This window comes from Tursiops truncatus, chromosome 12 (genome assembly GCF_011762595.2).
Source record: "Tursiops truncatus isolate mTurTru1 chromosome 12, mTurTru1.mat.Y, whole genome shotgun sequence".
Lineage (NCBI taxonomy): Eukaryota > Metazoa > Chordata > Mammalia > Artiodactyla > Delphinidae > Tursiops > Tursiops truncatus.
The window spans coordinates 69,409,289-69,431,092 of record NC_047045.1 but is presented as its reverse complement, the minus strand read 5'-3'; the positions used below and the strand labels follow the sequence as shown (position 1 = coordinate 69,431,092).

Genomic DNA, 21,804 nt, shown 5'->3' with positions numbered 1-21,804 from the left:
AGGACCACCAGCCAAAGAATCACCCTTTATAAGCTAGAGAATCTAAATAGATGCACGAAGAGAAAAATTACAATGCCAACTCATTTAAATGATTATGTATTTCCTTCAAATTTTTCATGATATGCAATTTAATCTGGAAAAATGTACGCCACTTTTATCCATTTTACTAATTTCTAGTCTTGATTTTATCTTTAATTTTCTATTTTCCTTTTTTAATATGGATACCTTAATATTTTTTCACCTGATGCAACAACTTGATTTGAACTCTTTCCATTTAAAATTAAGTTAGAAAGTGGCCAGTAAAACAAACCTTTCCTAACCACAAAATCTATGCACATTATATACTCATAGATTTATATATTTATATATCTCTTTCAAAGTCATTTATGACCTCTCTTTGCAGTTAAAGGTAGGCCAGGAAGAGCAGGGTCTATCAGAAAAGAGGTAAAGGAAGCTTAGAACTGACAAATTATGGTTCTGAACACAGTAAGAGAGCTGTTGTAAGTGGGGATTGAAGGGGTATATGCGAAGAGGGGGAAAAAAAAACAAAAAATATTTCAGGTCAATGACAGTGATATGACCTGTGAGAATGAACAACAAAATAATGAAAACACTAAGTTTTCTTCTTTCTCCACATAATTCCAACCCCCTCTATTTTCATGTATCCTTTTCCCCACAAAGTCTTTGCTTAGATCCGACCCATCCCTTAAAAGACTCACTGGAGTGCCCGACCCATTGGGAAGATTTCCCAGAGGTCTTTCCCTCCCCAGCCCTAGCTGCAGGCCCCGCCCATGTGCTCCCCAGCATTCTATCTGCCATCTCCAACCTAGCCAGGATTTCCAGGCTGCACATCTCTGGACACACAAATCAGGTTTTACGGTGGGAGACATTCTTGATTGTTTGGTGCCATATGAACCACTTGTTATAGATTTTAAACATCATTTCTTATCAGAGCTCTTAGTTCTTGGTATTGTAAGCATTCATATTTTAATGCCCCCCCACCCCCCATAGAATGGAAGCTTCTTGAGAATGGACAGTCTCCAGTACTAAGCACAAAGTTTGCAATACAAGAGGGGCAGAGTTCATTTCTAATGATGAAGGCTCAAAAAATGGTACTTGAGGCAAGATTAAGCCAATATGGAATTGGGAATAGAACTGGAATATTAAAAGAGAACAGCATAGTTTTAACTCTTTGGTGTGTCAAAAATTAATCATGTACCATACTTACAGGTATTAGGTGTTATCAACATACTATTAGGATCAGCTCTCAAATTTCATCATTTCTATAATCTCCACCCCTTAAGAGACTAGGCCTATGTCTATGAGCTCCCTTTCTTCTCCTCTTTCATCACTCCAAGTTTAGCTAATGAATAATAGGTATCAAAGTGCTTTGAAGGCTATAAAGTTTCATTAAAACACTACAATATTAATTTGACTTCCTCCTTATGCTTATAAAAAGAAAACCTCTCTAACCACTTCCCAGTTCCCCCTTTTATAACATGTAAAGGCTAGAAATAATCATTATGGTTGGTAAACATCAAAATAATATTAAGAATATGACCTTATTTTTAAAAAGAAAATTAATTTTAGGTGAATCTGAGAATACGTTTCAGCATTTCAAAATTCTTGAATATGTCCAAAAACCACGAGGAAGGTCAAGCTGGAGAGTCAGAAGAACAGATCTGGAGCCCAGGGACAGAGTGAAAGATACGGACTTTGAGGGTAACTGTGTAAATGACACCCAAAACAGTGAGCATGGAAGTCAATGTACAGAAAGAAATATCACTAGAACCCTGAAGACAGCGGCATTTCAAAGTCAGGCCTGGAGATGGACATTTGGGATTCAGCTGTAAATAAATGATGCCTGAGGTTGCAGGGTTAGGTAAATGACTCTGTAATATAGCATAAAGAAAAAAGAAATTAAGAATCAGGTAGAAGAAGGGAAGCCCATGAAGACGTGAAAATCGCTGCAGCATGGAAGGAATTCAGAGCTGTGATAGTTTTTCTCCATGACTGCAGATGCTGGTCTTTCATGGATGACAGAATGTGTACAAATAAACGGATTCACAAATACAGTTCAATGAGAAAAGCAGATATATGATAACAGAGACATTATAGGTCTAAAGAATTCATAATTAATATAGAAGCATGGGACAGAGAGAGGGGTGGGAGAAGAGAATTTTTCAGTCTGGACTTTGAAAAGACCTGAATGCCCTCAGATTCAGTTTGAGAACAATTACAGAACTCAAATCTTTCAAGGTTTCTTCAGTTATGACTTTACATCATACACTAATAATCAGCTTTTAAAATCAATATCTTTGTATTTTGAAGGTATTAACGATTAAAAATGAAATGCTAGGGGTTTCCCTGGTGGCGCAGTGGTTGAGAGTCCACCTGCTGATGCAGGGGACACGGGTTCATGCCCTGGTCTGGGAAGATCCCACATGCCGCGGAGCGGCTGGGCCCATGAGCCATGGCTGCTGAGCCTGCGCGTCTGGAGCCTGTGCTCCGCAACGGGAGACGCCACAACAGTGAGAGGCCCATGTACCGCAAAATTAAATAAATTTTAAAAAATGAAATGCTAGAAAATATTCTCAGATTTATATCATTTTAAATAATAACCAGTTTTATTTCAAAATATGGTGACAGTTTTTTAAAAATTATAACTTCAAGACAGATTTTTCTTTTAATCTTATAGAAGAAACTTTTTTTTCCCTCTATAAAAATAATACTTTTTCTCTTACAAGCCACAGGTAAAACCATTAAACGTCCTTAGACAGGGCTTCCCTGGTGGTTCAGTGGTTAAGAATCTGCCTGCCAATGCAGGGGACACAGGATAGAGCCCTGGTCCGGGAAGATCCCACATGCCGCGGAGCAACTAAGCCCGTGTGCCGCAACTACTGAGCCTGTGCTCTAGAGCTCAAGAGCCACAACTACTGAAGCCCGCACGCCCAGTGTCCATGCTCCGCAACAAGAGAAGCCACCACCATGAGAAGCCCACGCACGGCAACGAAGAGCAGCCCTCGCTCACTGCAACCAAAGAAAAGCCCATGCGCAGCAACGAAGACCCAACACAGGCAAAAATAAAATAAATAATAAAATAAAAGTCCTTAGACAAACAATGCATTTTAGGTTTAATTTTGTTTTTGTGGTCCAGTGTTTTATGGTAACAAGGAATCTTTCTATGAAGAAAGTTTATCTTTTGGTTTTTAAGAGCTCCAAATTAAGGGGCTTTCTAAAATAAAGCAAATTTTTAAATGGTTTCAGATCTGCTGTATGTTCTTCTATAAAGAACCAATTTATCATGTTTTGGCTGTACTTTCCTATAAGAGAATAAAAATATATGTGGTTTTCTTTGCTATAGAAACAGAAGCATCTGTTAGTGTTAAAGGTGCTGACTGGCAGCCCGTTGGCAGATGTGAATCCCAGCCCTTCTCCTGTCAGAGGTGTGTATTCTGCAAATAAGAATGATTAAGGATAATTTTAGGAAGTTAAAATTATTCGATTACCCTAAAAGATTTTGTTTTCCAGTTGCTTTGGCATATTTATTAATATTTGGCAACAATCAGAACTTATTTTTACCAGCCTATAGCTTCACTGGGATTGGGGTATACTTTAGAGCACATGCAAAACACCCCGGAGTTTGCATCAATTTTACTTGGTTTAAAGAGACTTGGGTTTTATTTTCTTTTTTCCTAATAAGATGTTAAAATATCTTAAGCCACAGTTTATCACTTTGTCTTAAATATTGGCTGTGTTTTTCCTAGCTTTCCCACATAACCAGAAATTTAAACAGAAGGATTTGGATGCAGAGAGGGGTAATTTCTTCAATCAAATGGGATTAACAACTCTCAAAGTTTTAGTCCAGATATAACTTCATTTTTCCCTCAACACTAGTCATCCTGTATTAAAAACTGATGCTTTCAAATTGAAATGGGTAAATTCTTGCTCCAACCAAGAGGTTTTGCAAACCAATAGAACATACTTTTTGTAAACCATTGGCTTAAAGATTTTCAGTGTTTAAAAATCATCTTTTAAAATACAAGAAGTGTGCAACTTCCAAAGAACCTATCCTAAAAGGTTTTATTTTTAGTTTGTTATTTTAACTCAGATTCAATTATGGAAAAGTGTTTTGGATACTACAGTCAAGGAGGAAGCCTACTTCATTCACAGGGTCATTGGAAACATGTATATTTGCAGTGAAAGATGGCACCCCAATACTCTTTCAGTAATAAAAATTTTGTGTTGAAAATTTAATACGTAGTTTTTAAAGATTCAACTTCAAGTAGTTGATCAAAGTTAAGCTTAATTGCATTATTATGAATGAGGTCTCTACAATGAAAGAGAAGAGCAAGAAAGAAATCAAGAAAACACCACCACTTCCTAGCTGTGTGGGCTTCAGCAATATCTGCAATGTCATCATTTGTAAAATGGACATAATAATAATACTTATCTTGTTCTCGGCACATAGGAAGCATCAGTAAATGCTACCTATTATTACTATTCCTATGTCTACACATATATTTACTCATGTAATTTGCCTGAGTAGGATTCAGTTAATTTCCTAGACCTTGCTTCTCTTTCCTATTCAGCCACGTGCGAAACAAAGGGATAGTATTATCCAATATATGTGCACAAAAGATGTATATCTTTTGCAATAAAAATTCCATTCATGATATTGTCAGTCTGATTTTTCATCCGTTTATCCTTTGATTTGATTGATGACTACCTAGTACATAGTTTACTATGCTACTAAAAACCTAATACACTCTAAATCTGTTATTCGTGTCTTTTATTGCCTAAATTCCATTAACTGCTTTTCTGGATATGTTCTACGATACGGGAGCCAAAGGGAATCTAGACCAGAGGTCTAACATCCTTAACTTTGGGCAGTACCTGATTACAAACAGAATTTAGAGCTAAACGAATTCTTCATTACATACTCAGACAATAAGATATAATTAGTAGATAAGAACTCCCAGGAAAACAGTATACTTTTGATTAAACTTCTAAATCCAACCACCGATTTAAAAAGGAGCCTGCTAGACTACACCATGTGGATGCCATTCTGTAAGATCCAGACTGTGAGAAACACTGTCAAAGAAACAATTCAGTTTCTTCAACAAATACATTGCAAAGAAAACAAACAAAAGATAAATGGGAAATCTGGAGATTAAAAGGGACTTTAAAATATTCTTACAGGGACTTCCCTGGCGGCGCAGTGATTAAGAATCTGCCTGCCAGGGCTTCCCTGGTGGCGCAGTGGTTGAGAGTCCGCCTGCCGATGCAGGGGACACAGGTTCATGACCCGGTCTGGGAAGATCTCACATGCCGCGGAGCGGCTGGGCCCGTGAGCCATGGCCGCTGAGCCTGCACGTCCGGAGCCTGTGCTCCGCAACGGGAGAGGCCACAACAGTGAGAGGCCCGCGTACCGCAAAAAAAAAAAAAAAAAAAAAAAAGAAAAGTGAAGAATCTGCCTGCCAATGCAGGGGACACGGGTTCAAGCCCTGGTCCAGAAGATCCCACATGCCGCGGAGCAACTAAGTCCCTGTGCAACAACTACTGGGCCTGCGTTCTAGAGCCCACGAGCCACAACTACTGAGCCCATGCGCCCCACCTACTGAAGCCCACGCTCCCAGAGCCCGTGCTCCGCAGCAAGAGAATCCATTGCAACGAGAAGTACGCGCACCCCAAGGAAGAGTAGCCCCCCCCTTGCCACAACTAGAGAAAGCCCGCGAGCAGCAACAAAAAAACCAATGCAGCCAAAAAAAAAAAAAAAAAGACCCAACCTCAGTAATATAATTAAAGGTCCTCTGCTGTATTATTAAAAAAACAAAAAATACTCAACAAAAACAGGTAAAACTAACCTATATTGCTTAGGGATGCACAGCTGGGTGAAAACGTATAAAGAAAAGTAAAAGTAAATTATTGTAAAAGTCACCTTAGTCATTATTTTGGCAGGGAGGGGGGTTCTGATGGTGAGGGGCATATGGAAAACATCTATTATGTCTGGAAAAGTTCTATATTCTAATGCCAACAGTGTTGACATTATAACAATCCCTCATAACAGTTTATATATGTGGCTCTCCTTATTTGTGTTATATTTATCAATAAAGTATTTCTTAAATCCTTTATCTGAGGCAGGGATGCTGACCATGGTTTTCTCAATGTGGTCTTGCAGTGAGTCGATGAGCAAGTCTCCCACAGGCTTCCAGCCATTCCGCACGGCCTCCGCCTCCTTCAGGTCAGCATCCAGGTCATCCATCGCTCCCTGCAGGTCTCTGAGCTTCTCCAACGCCTTGTCCACTTGCTTTTGCCAATTGCTAGTAACAGCGTTTAGACTTTCCCACTTCTCTTTGACTTCAGAAGACTGCTTACGCATGGCTTTGGCAATCTTTTGGGCTCTCTCCTCAGGAGTCAGTTCTGTGATTTAAAAAAAAAGAAAGAATATTTGGATGCTTGATCAACTCTACATTATTAGAGCCAAGTGTGACTCACCTTTGGAAGGGTTGCTACCAGCGTACACTAGCCAGGGTAAGGAAAACTGTTTCCATACTTCCTCCACTAATCCCTAACTACTTCTCCAAAGAAGAAAAGAGCTACTCAGAGTAAAAGTAGCCCAGTAGTTTTGGTGACTTCTGAATTTTAATGTATTTGCAAACCTTGAAATGTAACAAGATAACTCAAGAAATAAAACAATTTTTCTTTAACATAAATTAATTACATAAAATCCAAAGATAGCTTTTCATTAGTTTTTCTTTGTCCTCAGAGAAATGGGAATGATAATTGGGAGAGAAATAGCTTTAAGTCGTGAGGAAAAACTCTGAAAAAGTAAGATTAATTTATCGTGTCAAAAAAAAATACAACTGAAGACAAATAACATATCTTAGATACTTCATCATCGCTGAATCTTTAATACAAGGCATTCTTTGTAGCCCATAAGTGTAGCACATCCACAAATATTTCAACAAGAAGACAGCAAGGCTTCAAAGACCACCCTAAATATTTAATAGAGCAAGACGGCTTCCAGAATGTCTGAAATAAGGTAGACTTTTCAGACAGGAAAGGGCAGGTATAATGCAAGATGCTGCCACAGCACAGGGGCAGGAAGAAAGAGTAAGAGTCTAGAAAACAAGCAAAGGGAACAGTCAGAAGTCAAAGTCAAGTTGAAAGCCAAGGGTCAGAAATATAGTGATGAGAAGCTGGCAAGTCAAGGGCAGGGGAACTTGATGGTCACAGAGCAGACACTCTCAAAACAGCTTAAATGGATCCCCAGCGAAATACTCCTGGGCCTCACTACCCTCAACACCCCAGGATGCCTCCTTTCCTCTCTAGCTGGTTTGATGGTTGTCCTAAGTGTCCCCTGGACAACAGAGAGGCAACTCAGAAACATACAATCGAGGTAAACTGTACATTAATTTAAGATAGAAGTGCATATTCTTCTTTGAGATAACATCCCATCTTTCAGTATCAATCACATTAGCAACATCCACTTCCCCTCAAAATATTCCAAACCATTCATAAAATGCACTGAAGTTCATCAAACCTCTGGTAAGATGCACCGAAGCAAGCTCTCCTAAGCTGTAACTTTCCTACGCAACATAAATTTGTCTGCCTGTCTTTATTTAAATATTATTTAACAGTCAAAGGGACAGAACATTTATTTTTATCTAAGTTTCCAGAAATTTCGAGACCTCAATATTTAGATGAAAGCAGCTATAATAAATCCCTGGGAACTACATGGATGATGAAGAGTTTAGCAACCACAGAACTCTGAGTGTGCTGCTCAAAGGCTGTGAGGCTACACAGAAACATGACCAGTCTCCTGTCAGCTGAACTGATTACAAGAAGAGACAATGTTACGATAAGTAGATAGGTTGAGCATACCAGTAAAAGATAAATAAGGAAAATAAGTGAGTTAGAGACCCAGCTTCAAGGAATGTTTAGGCTCAGATACAGTCCAGTACAACGGTGATGGGAGGCAGTCGGGAATCCTGGAAAAAAGCCCTAAAACTTATAATATGTCAGGATTTCAAGTTTAGGAAACTTAGAAAAAGCTTTGTAAGGAAAGGGACATCATCAAAAGGGCAACTTTATTGAAATCCTTAAGCCTTCAAGGTATTTTTATAAAATGAAAAATATGTAATATTAATACGATCCATATTTTATATACATATACCATGCTCTGTGTAAGGTGAAAAAAATCATTCTTAACTTGATGAGAAAGGGAGTTGATAATTTTTATGACGGTAACACCTGTGTTTGTTAATAAGTCACTTCGGCTTTTTCAAAGATATATTTTGAGCACTCATGTTTTACTGACTTCTGTAAAAAAAAAATACAGTGCCAATTTCAGAAGAGACAACTTAATTATGATGATTTTCCTCTGGATAAAGTAAAAATTGTTTCTAAGTCAGACCTGGCAGGGAGACATACGGCTTCTTTGTCCTGTGATAAAATACCCAACACTGGCTGTGACTTTTTGTCTTCACTTAATGTAAAATCTTTTGATTGAGCAGTCTTTTTGTACTATTTATAATATAATCCCCACTCAAGCAGCTACTCAGAAGAAAAGTTCTACGTTCAATTCGCCATCTGTTTGCCAGAAAGGAAGCATATTAACTAATCACTGAGTCAGAATAAAAGTGCTTCCTGTTGCAGCAGCAATCTCAGTTTAATGCATACTTTAAACCAAGAACAGAGCGAAGTAAAAAGCCAAACAAAAACTTTCCAGGATGTTTGTGAAACAGGTAATAAGAAGCAACATGTGAAATCCCAAGTTATGACAGTTTGGGGTAAGAAAATAGAAAAAACAAATTAAAACAGCAAGACAGCATGAAAGATGAAAATAATAAAGGGATATCCCAACATTAAAAAAAAAATCCTCGTGTTACTTGAAAATCAAAGGACAAAGTTTGCTTCAAATTTTCTGAATGGACACTTTGCAGTAAATTTTAAGACCCTCATGCAAGAGTGGAGAATCTTCTGGACCACTGGTTCTGAATTCTGGTGACATATTAGAAACCACCTTGACAGTTTGTCTGTTTGCTTGCTTGTTTGTTTTTAAACGCTGATCCCCAAGGACGAAGTATTAAAAGATTCTGATTTAGTTAGTCAAGGGTGAAGGGCGGCATGGATCAATTTTAAAAAGCTCCCCAGGTGACTGTAACGTGTTGCCAGAACAGAACACCGTCAGCCTACTGGCTTATAAATTGATTTCTCTGGTCACTGCTGTTGAAGCTGTACAGAGTGTTTCCAATCCAGTGAGCTGCTCTGTCATTCTCACGCAGAGCAGGGCACTAACTACTGAAGGTGGGAGAGCAAACGAAGCTCAGTGATAATCTAATTTGCATTTGAAAAGGCAGTAATAGAGGCTAATCAGGAGACGGAGGAAACAGCAGGATAAAACCAAGTAAATTTAGTGACAGTTCACAGACCAGAAGCACTTTTCCTAGGTCACTTTCCTACTCCCTGAGTGTGTGTGTGTGTGTGTGTGTGTGCGTGTGTGTCTGGGGATGTTTTTGAGAGAGAGTACTTTGTTTCACTCTTCTCCCATTCTTCTCCCTTCACACCTTCTCATTTATCTGGACAAAATCTGAGGATGGAATTGTATTTAATTTTTATATTTATATTACATAGTATATATAGTATAATGTGATATGATGTATTATAAATATTAACATATTTACTTTATATTTATATAATTAAAATAGCAATTGTTTTATTGTGTTACAAAACATTTAAGGAAGAGTAGATAATTATCTTTAGGAAGAAGGAAGAAGAGAGAGGAAAAAGGAATGACCAATCCTGAAGTTTTCTTTCTTGTCCAGTGGTTTTTATTCTTCAAATATGCAAATTAACTGCATGGCATTTACACCACTCTCTCCTTTCTGCCCTGGGGAGAAAGACTCACATGCTTCACTGGAATACAGGTGGAACACGAACCTGGACCAGAAGCAGAGACTAAGACTTGCAATCCGCACTGCTCCCATCCTGCCCTTGGCTCCTAGGTGAGCTAGATGACCTGCTCATCCCAGCTTTATCAAGTGGGAACCCTATTTTCTCATCTGGGGAAACATTTTACACTAAGGGCCTCTTTTACCTCTGAAATTCAATTATATAAGAAAGGCAAAGCCGCTGTATGTCTCCAAGAAATCTTACAGTAGAGGAAAAAAAAAACCCTCCTTTTGTGTGCCTATAATTTTTTTTACATTTAAAAACGTTAAAGTATATGTTCCTCCGATGAAATAATGTACAAATCGATTTTGAATCAGCCCAGTTATTTTAAATAAAGATTTTCCATATTTATCGTATTTCCTTTATCAATTACAGAATAGACACATAATCTCCATACTGACTTCTTAGCGTCTAAAGCCTTATGTCATGCATGTTTGTTCTTTTCATCTTGGTTTTGCAGTACTCAGTCTAGAGACTAGTATGTCCTCAATATATATAATTACTGAATTGAAATTTTCAATTTCCTGAATGGAATTTCCAGCTTTAATCTTTATTGAGAATATTCAACTTCATAATTGTAAGTGGAAATCTTCCCACTTATTTTTTCTTCCTCCTTCCCAAACCCATGACAGCATTTATATTTAAAAAAAAGAAAAAAAAACAACCATTTTTTTTTTTTTTACTGTGAAAGAAAAGGATAAACCTTACAAAGTCATTTCAAGTATGGTAATTCCACCTTATTTGTACTGTTTGCTTATTTTTTACATGTATCTATAATCTTATTGTATTTCACCAAGAGAGGAAGAGGAGATATTAAGACAAACAAGTATAGGAAAAAATTCTCCAGAGTAGCATTTTCACCCCATGGACAACTTGGTGCAAGGAAAGGTTTGTTCATAGGCCAATTTCAATACTAACTAATTATATAATCATAGATATATTGCTTATCTCCTTGAACTTCAGTTAATACCTATAAAGCTACCGATACATGCCTGGCACACAGAAAAGCTTCAACAGAGGTTAAGTTCTTTCATTTTTAAAATGATTTTGTTACTAAGTCTGGGAGGTTTAGATATCTCTAGAGATTTTCACATAAGCAAACCAAGTTGATTAGCCAACAAGAATTCACAGAAAAAAACAAAGCATTCCTGTAGATCTAGAGACTAGACCTGACTTACTCTCACTCTTCGTCTTCATCCCCACTCCATTTTTCTCTCTCTTCTTCATGACCAAAAGATGCTCCTGATTCAGACAATGCAAAACATATTCTCCTCAAATTTTCTGATTACATGGTTAAGATCAACTTAATCTGTCTGAAATGATCAGTGTTGAAGAGGACCCTGCCCACTTCCTATACTGTATGATAACTGGTGACAATTCATTAGGAACCAGATTAAAAGTACACCATCAAGTGCCATCAGCTGATTACTACAATATTTCTAATTATTTTCATCTAATAAATTATAAAGATGACAATAGTAACAGGCTACCCAAAGTACATTAACCTGATAATGTGTAGCCTAAATCTTTCAGTGGGAATATGATAAAGACGGTAAGGATCCAGCCATGCTGCCAACGAACTTGTCAAACCCTTAAGGGAAAAAAAAAGATCGTGGACAGATACATTTAGGGAAAAGCAAGAACTCCAAAGTAAAGAGATTTAGGGAACATCTTCCACAAATACCAAAATATAAGGTATTAATGGGGGTTATGGGTGGAGGTGGGATGGATGGAGAGAACAGGAATATACACCACACCATGGACAGAGATAACCAGCACTTCTGACCAGAAGTCAATCAAGGTTGAGCTAGAGTCTGAATCCTTTAATGTTTTACTCTTCCTATAAAGTGGGCCAAAGTAAAAAACCCCAGCATTGAGCTAAGGATGAAGCATGAAGAGACCATTAAGAAGGTCAACCTCCAAGGAAAAAGGGAGGAACAGCAGAAAGGCCATGGAACAGAACTAGCTAAGCCACATGAGATCCATTTTCTGTAATGCAATATTCCCTGAATTTCCTCACACTAATGGCAGTTTTATAATTTATTCAAGTCAGTTTTGAGTGCTGGACAGCAGCAGACAGGTCACTGGTGGTTCTGAGAGGGGAAAATAGAAGTTGGGAATGTAAGTGCCAGGTGGGCAAGGATATGTTTTGTTCACTGCTGTCTCCCCATATCTAGAATACTACCTGGCACATGGTAGGCATTCAATAAGTACTGGTCAAATGAATAAATAGATCTATGTTCAATATCTTTGTTTTGATAAAAAAAAATTCACCTTTAAGATCAAAGGACAGAGCTCTTCAATTAAAAGTCTCACATTTCTGGCCACACCACTGCCCATCCCTCCCCAGGCTGCTTCCCTGAGGAACATAGCTGCTAATGATCCATCAACGTACAAAAGAAGTCCTGGGGGCTTCCCTGGTGGCGCAGTGGTTGAGAGTCCACCTGCCGATGCAGGGGACACGGGTTCGTGCCCCGGTCCGGGAAGGTCCCACATGCCGCGGAGCGGCTGTGCCCGTGAGCCATGGCCGCTGAGCCTGCGCGTCCGGAGCCTGTGCTCCGCAACGAGAGAGGCCACAACAGTGAGAGGCCCGCGTACCACAAAAAAAAAAAAAAAAAGAAGTCCTGGGCTTTCTATTCAAGTTTAGCCATTCTTATGAAAGAAGTTAGGCATGTCTTAGGTTTATGTACTGCCAAAATAAGTGAGAAGTTTAAAGTGGAGAATTTATGCCTTGGCTAGGATTATACTTTTTAAAAGATAGCAAACCCTCCAATTCACTCGTGAAGACTCCAGCTCTCAAGAGGAAAAGTAACAACAGGAAAAGAGGAACACATCACACTGAAAGCGTTTAGTCTCCTCCTGTGCTTTATGTTTAAATCAGAGTGACACTCCAGATGTTGATTTCAATAAAATACATACATGTAAATTATTGTCATCTTTTCTTACGAGGCACATGTGATTTATGGATGGCTGTAATGGTGATTAGAGACCATAACAGATGGTAAACAATTAATTTAAAATGCTGTGTCCATCAAACTAACTTTTATTATCATATAATTCTTCATCAAGAATGTTGATTTATTTAAATTGAATTTCACTATGATGGTATTCATTAGCATGCAAACAAGTTTTTGAAATTTTTATCCAATCAATACGCTTACTCAGCCGGCTCATTATATTTTAGGAAAGTTGAAGACTGGATTCATTACATCCATTCATACATTATGGAGCCTTAAAATGGGAAGGATCACACTGGATCTCTGTAGTTAACACTGGAAATGAAAGTAACATATTTTTCTGTGTCTTTTCATGCATTATAACTTTACTAATCTAATTTGGACTTACGAAGCTAATTAAATTATTGCCTTGGTCTATAGGCCTGAAAGCAATTATTATTCCTTCAAGTATTTTTATGAAAATTAAAAAGACAAAGTCTAATATTGCCTAAACACCTTCTCCCTTGGTGCTAGGAAATCAGTGAACTGGTATGTCATTCTATTAAGCAGCCTAATATTTCAGAAGAGGAAAAGTAAGAATGAAGGGAAAAGCATATTAATTACTGCATGGAATTTTTATAAGTAGAAGAATATAGAAAGCAAAATCTTATTTTTACTGATTATCTAGAAGTTTTTTGATTATTGGGGTAGTTAAGATAGTATGCTATGATGGTTCAGGGCATCAAGGGTTGTGACAAGCCTGAGTTGGTGTTTCAGCTCTGTCACATGGGTGACAGTAGGCATCCAAACATCTCAAAGTCTCAGTTTCTTCATCTGTCAAATGGGTGGTAACAGTACTCATAACTCAAAGAGTTGTTATGAGAATTAAAGGAAACGGTGCCTGGAACACTGTAGGACCCTGATAAATGTTGATTTGTTGTGAACATCTATGTTGACTAACATTTCTCTCTTCTCCCTTCCTTTTTGGGCATTGATTCCTCCTCCAACTAACATGATGCTTATAAAGGGGGTCTGCCAATCCCAGAAGACCTTGAGCTCCATGTTACTCAAGCTGAGTGAGTTGTTGCTCTCTTTTGGAATGTGCTGGATCTAAAGAAGGGTTTTCCCTCCCTGGTATGTGGTTGTGAGGTATAAGGTCATAGGAAAGCAAAGAAAATGAAAACTTGTGGAGAGAGGCAGAAAGGAAGACATGGAGAAAGTCTCTGACTGCCATTTAGATTCCTGTGGCCAGCTGTGTCCTTGCCCTCACTGTAATTTGGCTATGGGCGCCAATACATTCGCCCATGTGCCTACACTTACGGAAGCTGTCTGTCTGTCATTTACAATGAATGGGGTTCTAATTAATAAAGCAGTTATTAGGAAAACAAAAAATGCCCTGGGGAAAAACACCCATGAGTTTTACTACCTAATTACTTAGGTTAGGTTATGTGTAATTTGGCCTCATTTTATGAGATGCAAGGAAATAATTATTGCCATCTTTTTTATGTAACCTTATGTTATACTGAGAATCAATATAAAAGTAATTTCTAAAGTCTATGATAATTTCACCTTTTCACTCATTTAATGATCATGAAGTTTTATTTGCACAAGTTTGCTAATACTGCCACAAAATGGACTGACATAGTAGACTGAAAAATGTCATTTATTACTTCTTTGTTGTATCATAAAATATATGAGGTTTCACATAGGTGAAAAATACTACCTGGCTTTCTAAAATATTATGAAGCATTTAATAATTAAAAGAAAACAGTATATTCTGAGTTAAAATATTAACTACTACTAAATACACACACAGCTGTCAAAGACCAAAGAGGAAGAACACTAATCCATACATACTTTTTTATCTGAAATGTTTATTATTAGCCATTAATCACAGGTACAATCGTATACAACCATAAAAAGCTGTGTATGAATAAACAATACACATACACAACTATAGACACTACACACAACTATGAACACACTAAAGCGATAGCTGCTTTATTTTTCCTCTGTCATTTAAATGAAACAAAATAAATTAAGTAACTTCACCAGGCTGAAAAAGAAATAACGTTCAGACAGTCTGCAGTAAAATAATAGTTGTAGTAATAGTAATGCCTTGACTGGAATAAATTTTAAAGAAGACTCAAGAGGAAATTTATGAACAAAAAAATGCAATCTTTTTTTGTCTTAAAATTAAAACCTGAGCAGAGGAAAATAGCTTTTCTATACCCACATATACAATGATTTGTATAATTTTCTAAACACTGTTAGAGGTGAAATGTCTTATTAAAGTGTTAATTTAGTAATCGATACCATAGCCTCAACTCATAAAATGTGTGTGTGCATGCACATCTGCATACACACCTGCCTGCATCTGTGTGTGTAGTAGAGAGGGGGACGTAGACATAAAGCTCTAACTCCCCCGTGCAATTTTGACTTTTAACCTAAGCTGCAGGTAACGAACATGTGAGAAGGCACATGTATTCCCTGACTACCTCAAGACGTGTTTGGGCTGTCTTGCACATCTACTTTCACTATGCAGCTGTGTGGTTTTCAAAGGAATTCAAATCTGGGACTGAGAACAACAGGGAGGTTGGGTGAACAAGGAAGAAGCCAAGAAACATTTGTGCAGGGTTAAGAGGCTCTAGACACTGAAAGTCAAGAAGGAGCTAGGAGGTCAGTGGCCAGTGAGCAGAGAGAAAGAGAGAGGAGATAAAAATGAAGGGATGAGTTGAAAGCCAGCCAAAAAACCAGGGGTTAAGGAGAGTCACCACCATAGAAGCTTAGTGCTCTGTCCCTTGATCTACCCTACATTAGCTGATAACCTTGGTCGGCACCACAATATTTTCTTAGCCTTTGTATTTTTATTTAAATTTTTTTTAAAAAGGCACACTGTATGATCTGCTCAACTCATTGAGATAGTTAGGAGAACACAAAAGTGGTTTGAGAAGTACAAATACAAAGAACAACGTGAATAATGATGAGACCTTTGTTGTTCCACTATTCTACTTCTTTACAGATATAAACCACGTGGTTAAAATCAAATGAGAAACAATTCAACTTCACTAAGAGGAAAATTTTTTTTTTTTGCGGTACGCGGGCCTCTCACTGTTGTGGCCTCTCCCGTTGAGGAGCACAGGCTCCGGACGCGCAGGCTCAGCGGCCATGGCTCACGGGCCCAGCCGCTCCGCGGCATGTGGGATCTTCCCGGACCGGGGCACGAATCCGTGTCCCCTGCATCGGCAGGCGGACTCTCAACAACTGCGCCACCAGGGAAGCCCAAGAGGAAATATACACTGACGTGACACAATTGAAATCCAATTAAGTAGTTCCATATCACTCAAGATAAGGGAACTACTGACAAAGTTGTGAACTTTGTAAAATTTCTGTAATGATTCAGGTAATTTTAGTCCGATTAAAAATTATACTGACTTAATAACCATTTATAAGCAGAGTGAGTAATTCTGGGTAGCTGAGTGGTCCAGACAGCTACATTTATTCATTTAACCTGATTTTTTTTTTTTTTTACGGTTGCCATTTTGGAAGGGAATTCACTAAAATATAGTATAAACTCCTATGCCTTCTCTTAACTGAATTATATTCTGTCTTCAAAAATAAACAAACTACAATTCATAGCTTCAGCTTTTCTTTTATTGTAAAAGGCCCCAAAGACTATTCTGTTTTATTTTAGAATCTCCAAGTATCCTTTTTATAATTTTCTTTCTCCTCATTGCTGTCAGACTTCTTGAAGTCATTTCTCACTGTCATCCTTTTCCCGTGTCCTGTCATTTCCATCTTGCTACATACCCATAATTCACTGGAAAACAAGTTAAACTACTTACAACAGTATCTAAAGTAAGAGTTAATACCTCGGAGAGGGTGGTTTTTCTAAGAGCTAATAAGATCGTCACTATATTTTCTACATAATATCTATCTTGGCTGCTCAGATAATTGTTCACATTCTTTCAGATTCTCAGTAACTGAGAAAGGTCAGTAAGCAAGGGCAGGGCTGAGCTTCAGATACAGAAATTAATAATATAGTCAGAAAGATGACAGGGTACCAGGGAGGCAAGGAGGAGAGCTGGGAGAGGAATCGGTCCAGGAAGAAACAAAGCCTGCAGGGAGTGGGACAGAATGAGCAGGGGCTGGGCAGGCAAAGGAGGAAGGAGTTGGAGATCAGGTAGGAGGGACCTATGGGCAGAAAAAAACCAGAAAAGACAACAGAATAAAGTTAAGAAGACCATTACCTGCAGAACATCACGAGAAGCTGGTGGGTGTCAAACGGACATTAGTTTGGAGCAGAGAGAAGCATGAGATGCTGCCGCACTGGAAAGCTGAGGCCAAAGCACTGTGCAGCCTTGTATGGCAGGTAAAGGAGCTCAGATCCCATTTCAGTGACCACCCGTGGTTTTCAGATGCCAGTTTTGTGTTTTAGATGTATCACTGTAGCATCTATTTATGTTGATGCAGGGACACCAATTAAGAAAGTACTGCGAAGCAACCTAAATACCCATCGACAGATGAATGGATAAAGAAGATGTGGCACATATATGCAATGGAATATTACTCAGCCATAACAAGGAATGAAATTGGGTCATTTGTAGAGACGTGGATGGATCTAGAGACTGTCATACAGAGTGAAGTAAGTCAGAAAGAGAAAAACAAATATCGTATATTAACGCCTATATGTGGAATCTAAAAAGATGGTACAGATGAACCGGTTTGCAGGGCAGAAATAGAGACACAGATGTAGAGAACAAACGTATGGACACCAAGGGGGGAAAGTCGGGGGGATGAATTGGGAGATTGGGATTGGGATTGTAAAATGGATAACTAATAACCTGCTGTATAAAAAAATTAAATTAAATTAAATTTAAAAAGATGTACACACACACACACACACACACACACACACACACAAAAGTACTGAGGGAATTCCCTGACGGTCCAGTGGTTAGGACTCCACACTTTCACTGCCAAGGGCGTGAGTTCAATCATTAGTCAGGGAACTAAGACCCCACGAGTCACACGGAGCGGCCAAAAAAAAAAAAAAAGTACTGAAAAGTCCTAGCAAAAGATGGTAAGGGGCTGAAATAGGGCAGTTAATATTAGTAATGATTTTTAAATGTTTAAAATATACATACTTGAAAGTTGCTAGGAGAGTAGATCTTAAAAGTTCTCATCACAAGGGAAAAAAATTGTAATTATGTGAGGTGATAGATGTTAACTAGACTTACTGTGGTGATCATTTCACAATATATACAAATATCAAATTATTATGTTGTACACCTTAAACTTGTACAATATTATGTCAATTATATCTCAATAAAACTGGGGGGAAAAAAGAAAATATCTAGCAGAGCATACCTGATAAAATTCTTTGTCAGCAACTGATCACTTGGTTGCAATAATTAGTTTGCTTGTTTTCAACAGCATTTATCAATTAAAAGATGCCTGAGAGCAACTCATCCTGTGCTATGCAGTAATAAAATAAAACTCCATAAGCTATCATAAAATGCATATATACACATATGACACTATCAGATAATTGATAACAGAAAAAAAAAGGAGCCAGGAGAAAAGGCTTTGGGAGAGAAAAATCATGGCAAGAAGTATTTTCTGGAACAGTTACTTAAAAACAAAGATGGATTCACCTTGGTGTGTCCTTTGGCACATTACGCATAGCATACTCAATAAATGCTTATTAAATAGAACCAAAAAATCATTATACAATTTCTCCCTGCTCTAGTCCCTCCAACATTGAGTACTTTGAGTAGCATCACACAAGATAACTAATGTTCAAACACTATTACTGATAGCAGTTGTTCGTAAGTCATGGTAAACAACAAAGTATAAAAGCTATTACGGATAATTTTCTTTTATTTACTTTCAACAACAGCTAAAGTCAGCCAACATTACACAAAATAATATCAGGAAAGGAGAAAGTGTGAAAATGGCTAATTGTAAAAAAACAAACAAACAAAAAACACTCCAAAACAAAAAAATCATAAAGTTAAACTGACGTGACTTTTTTTCTTGCCTCACAAATATAGTATGTGAAAATAGGTCTTAAAAATGTCCTGATGTAACAGCAAAATAAGGACTCAAAAGCCATATGTTTTTACCCCTTAAACTGACTAACCACTAAGGAAGAAAATTTATAGCAAAGTGAAACTCTAGTGATATAACACTTTTTTACTGCTATGAAATAGCTTACGTTTCCTCTATTCTCTGAAAAACAAGGACATGAGACAAGCAGATTTAAAGTAGACTTTAAATTGGATAAGGCGAGACAAGTGAACTTCTTATTTTTCTTCCAAGCTTCAAAGAAAAAAAACCCAGTGAAATAGCGCCTTTTTCTTGCTGTATTTAAGTCGAAATGCTCTGTCCAACTTTCCAGGGCCTTGTAATCTGCACCAGACAGCGCGTACAAGTCCCTCACTCCTACCCCCTGTCCAGGCACAGCCCCTGCCCCCACCTCCCCTGCCCCCAGCTCTGCTGACTTCCCCTGACACACAGCCGTTCTGCCCCTCTCTCTGGGCTGCTGCTTCCAGTGATCCTGTCCCAGCTAATGACCTCCTACCCACACCCGAGTGTGCTCAGCGTACAAGTCATTCAACAACCTACTATGTAGCTGTGTGCATGTTGTGTGCATACGTATGTCCGTGTGTATATATAATACATGTATAATTCAGGAGGCATAAGTCTCCAAAGATAGAAGTAACAATCATGAGTGATTTGCAGACTGAGAGAGGCGGAGACTCAACAGTGACTTAGGTCCCCCGAAGGCTGACTAGAAAAACAGTGATACTGCCAGCAGAAAATAAAAACCAACGCTGGAAGAGATGATAAGTATGCTGTGTCTCTGTATACACACACACACACACACAAAGGGTCAAGAAAATCATGATCCTGATGGGAAATTGACTCCGATTGAAGTAGAGCTTCCCTGAGAAAGGCTGAGGAGGAAAACGGCTACTTTCCAAATGTCTGATCCAGTTCCAGCTACAGTCAAAGCATTTTCCAACCATACTTCCCTTACAAGTAATAAATGCTCATGAATTACACTGCTGGACATAGCATGAGGTAGTCTTTCAGGTCTGGTTTTACTATGGAAAGTGAATGATGAGAAAATATTTTGAATGGCATGTTTATTTTTTAAAATGCATCAGAATGCTTTTATGCCATAAGTGAAAAATCAAAATAAAGATATACGTTGGCCTCCAAATTCATCTCTTAAATCTACCATGTGATTTATTGCTATCTGCTAGTAAGGTAGATACTGTTTCAGCTTTAAGCCAAAGTACATAAATATTATAGGTTGTTATGTTTAAATTAAAGAAATTCTGTTGTCTGCTTGTAAAAGAAAGGGGCTTTGGTGTCTTATTTTAAAAAGTAATCTTGAAAAAGAGAAGTTAAATAATCTTACCTTCTAGATATTTAAATAATTTATGTTTACTCTTGTATTTTAAATATCATTCTTCTACTTACAATTATTTATCATGTAGTTTAAATATAAGAAATATAAATTTTTATTTCTTAAAGAAATTATTTTTAGTTACACTATGCTTTTTAACCAAGTATTTTTCTGCAGTTAATTCCCCTTCAAAGTAATGATACTGAAGTATACAGCCATTTTATTTTTTAATTTAAGAATCTAAATATTTGTTCAAAATGACATATTTGACTAAAGTAATACTTAGAAGAAAAATTTTAATACTAGATCCTGAAATTCTGTAAGACATTTTAAAATATCAGGTCCTGATATGCTGTAAGAAAATTCTCTTGTCGATTCTGGTGTTTTGTTCTCCTCACATGTGTTTTTATGATGTAGAAAGAAATCAGTCTCACCTGTTTTTGATTGTAGGTTTCTTCTTGGTTCTTCAGGGGCCTCAATTGGTTGATCAGCCAGGAAAACTCGAGCTTGGTCTATAGCATTCAGGACAGAATACTCTTTCTCCTTTAACTCACGTCTCAGTGCCTTTGCAAAGAGAAGCAAAAGTTGAATTTGTAACCTAATGTGTTCAAGTCATGGAACATCTTCAGTTAGACCACTTCTGATCACATTTGTCAAGGGAATGTCTCATCACCAGCATGTTAGCGAGGTTAGCAGTAAAAATGTAAATTTTACACGTATGAATGATGAAACATGAATAAAAGCAAAAAGATGATTCCTCTAGAACTTATATGGAAAAAAAACATCAGAACCTCCAAAATTTACAATATGCACCTAAGGGAAATTGCTACAGTATATTTGATCTTACACAAAATGTACTTTTAGGGTTATCACTACCGTCAGACTGCTAAATCTAAGATACTTTTTTCTTATAAGACTGACCAAAAAAATTACATCCAGTGGTAGAGCTAGAGGCGATTTCACAAGTAGTAATGAGATCCTCAGAAGTGTTTTACATTCTTTGGAATATATTAAGAAAAAAATTAAGAGATAGAAACAAATTAAAGTACATGAAATCAAAACTAAACCAAAGAGAACACTTAAAAGACAGTCTCCAATTATCTTAAAATATATTCCATCTCTCATGCTGAGGCAATTACAGTTCTCCCCTTGTGACTTTTTCATGCAAATCTATAAGTCTCAGAATAGTTTGTCTTTAGTACTTCTGTGGTTTTAAGTAGGGTCAAACTTTCACCTCTGCTCCTATAAAATGTTTGGTGATTAAGACTTAATTGACTAGGGTTTAAAAACAACAAAACTCGTCTAGTGACTACTGCAAGGTAAGAGTAAATGAAGACTTTCTCATGTGCTATTTTAATACTGTAGCTAAATCAGAATTGCTCTTAATATTGTTACCTCTTAAATTATGTACATAAACACCTACTGGCTCTAATATTTTGCTTTTAATACAGTTCCTCGGCAATGCATTATGAAAACTCAACTTTTCATTTT

At 37.6% G+C, this 21,804-nt stretch overlaps 1 protein-coding gene across 12 annotated transcripts in view; it reads right to left on the bottom strand.

Annotated features, from left to right (window-relative positions):
- UTRN (utrophin) overlaps window positions 1–21,804 on the bottom strand; it is a 497,402-nt gene that overhangs the window by 97,889 nt on the left and 377,709 nt on the right. For all 12 annotated transcript variants that reach the window (XM_019951537.3, XM_019951539.3, XM_033867812.2 and 9 more), the window contains 2 exons: window positions 20,748–20,877; window positions 6,155–6,423 (listed from right to left, as the gene is read on the bottom strand). In XM_019951537.3, coding sequence (XP_019807096.2) covers window positions 6,155–6,423; window positions 20,748–20,877 — 399 coding nt within the window. The remainder of the gene's footprint in view (window positions 1–6,154; window positions 6,424–20,747; window positions 20,878–21,804) is intronic.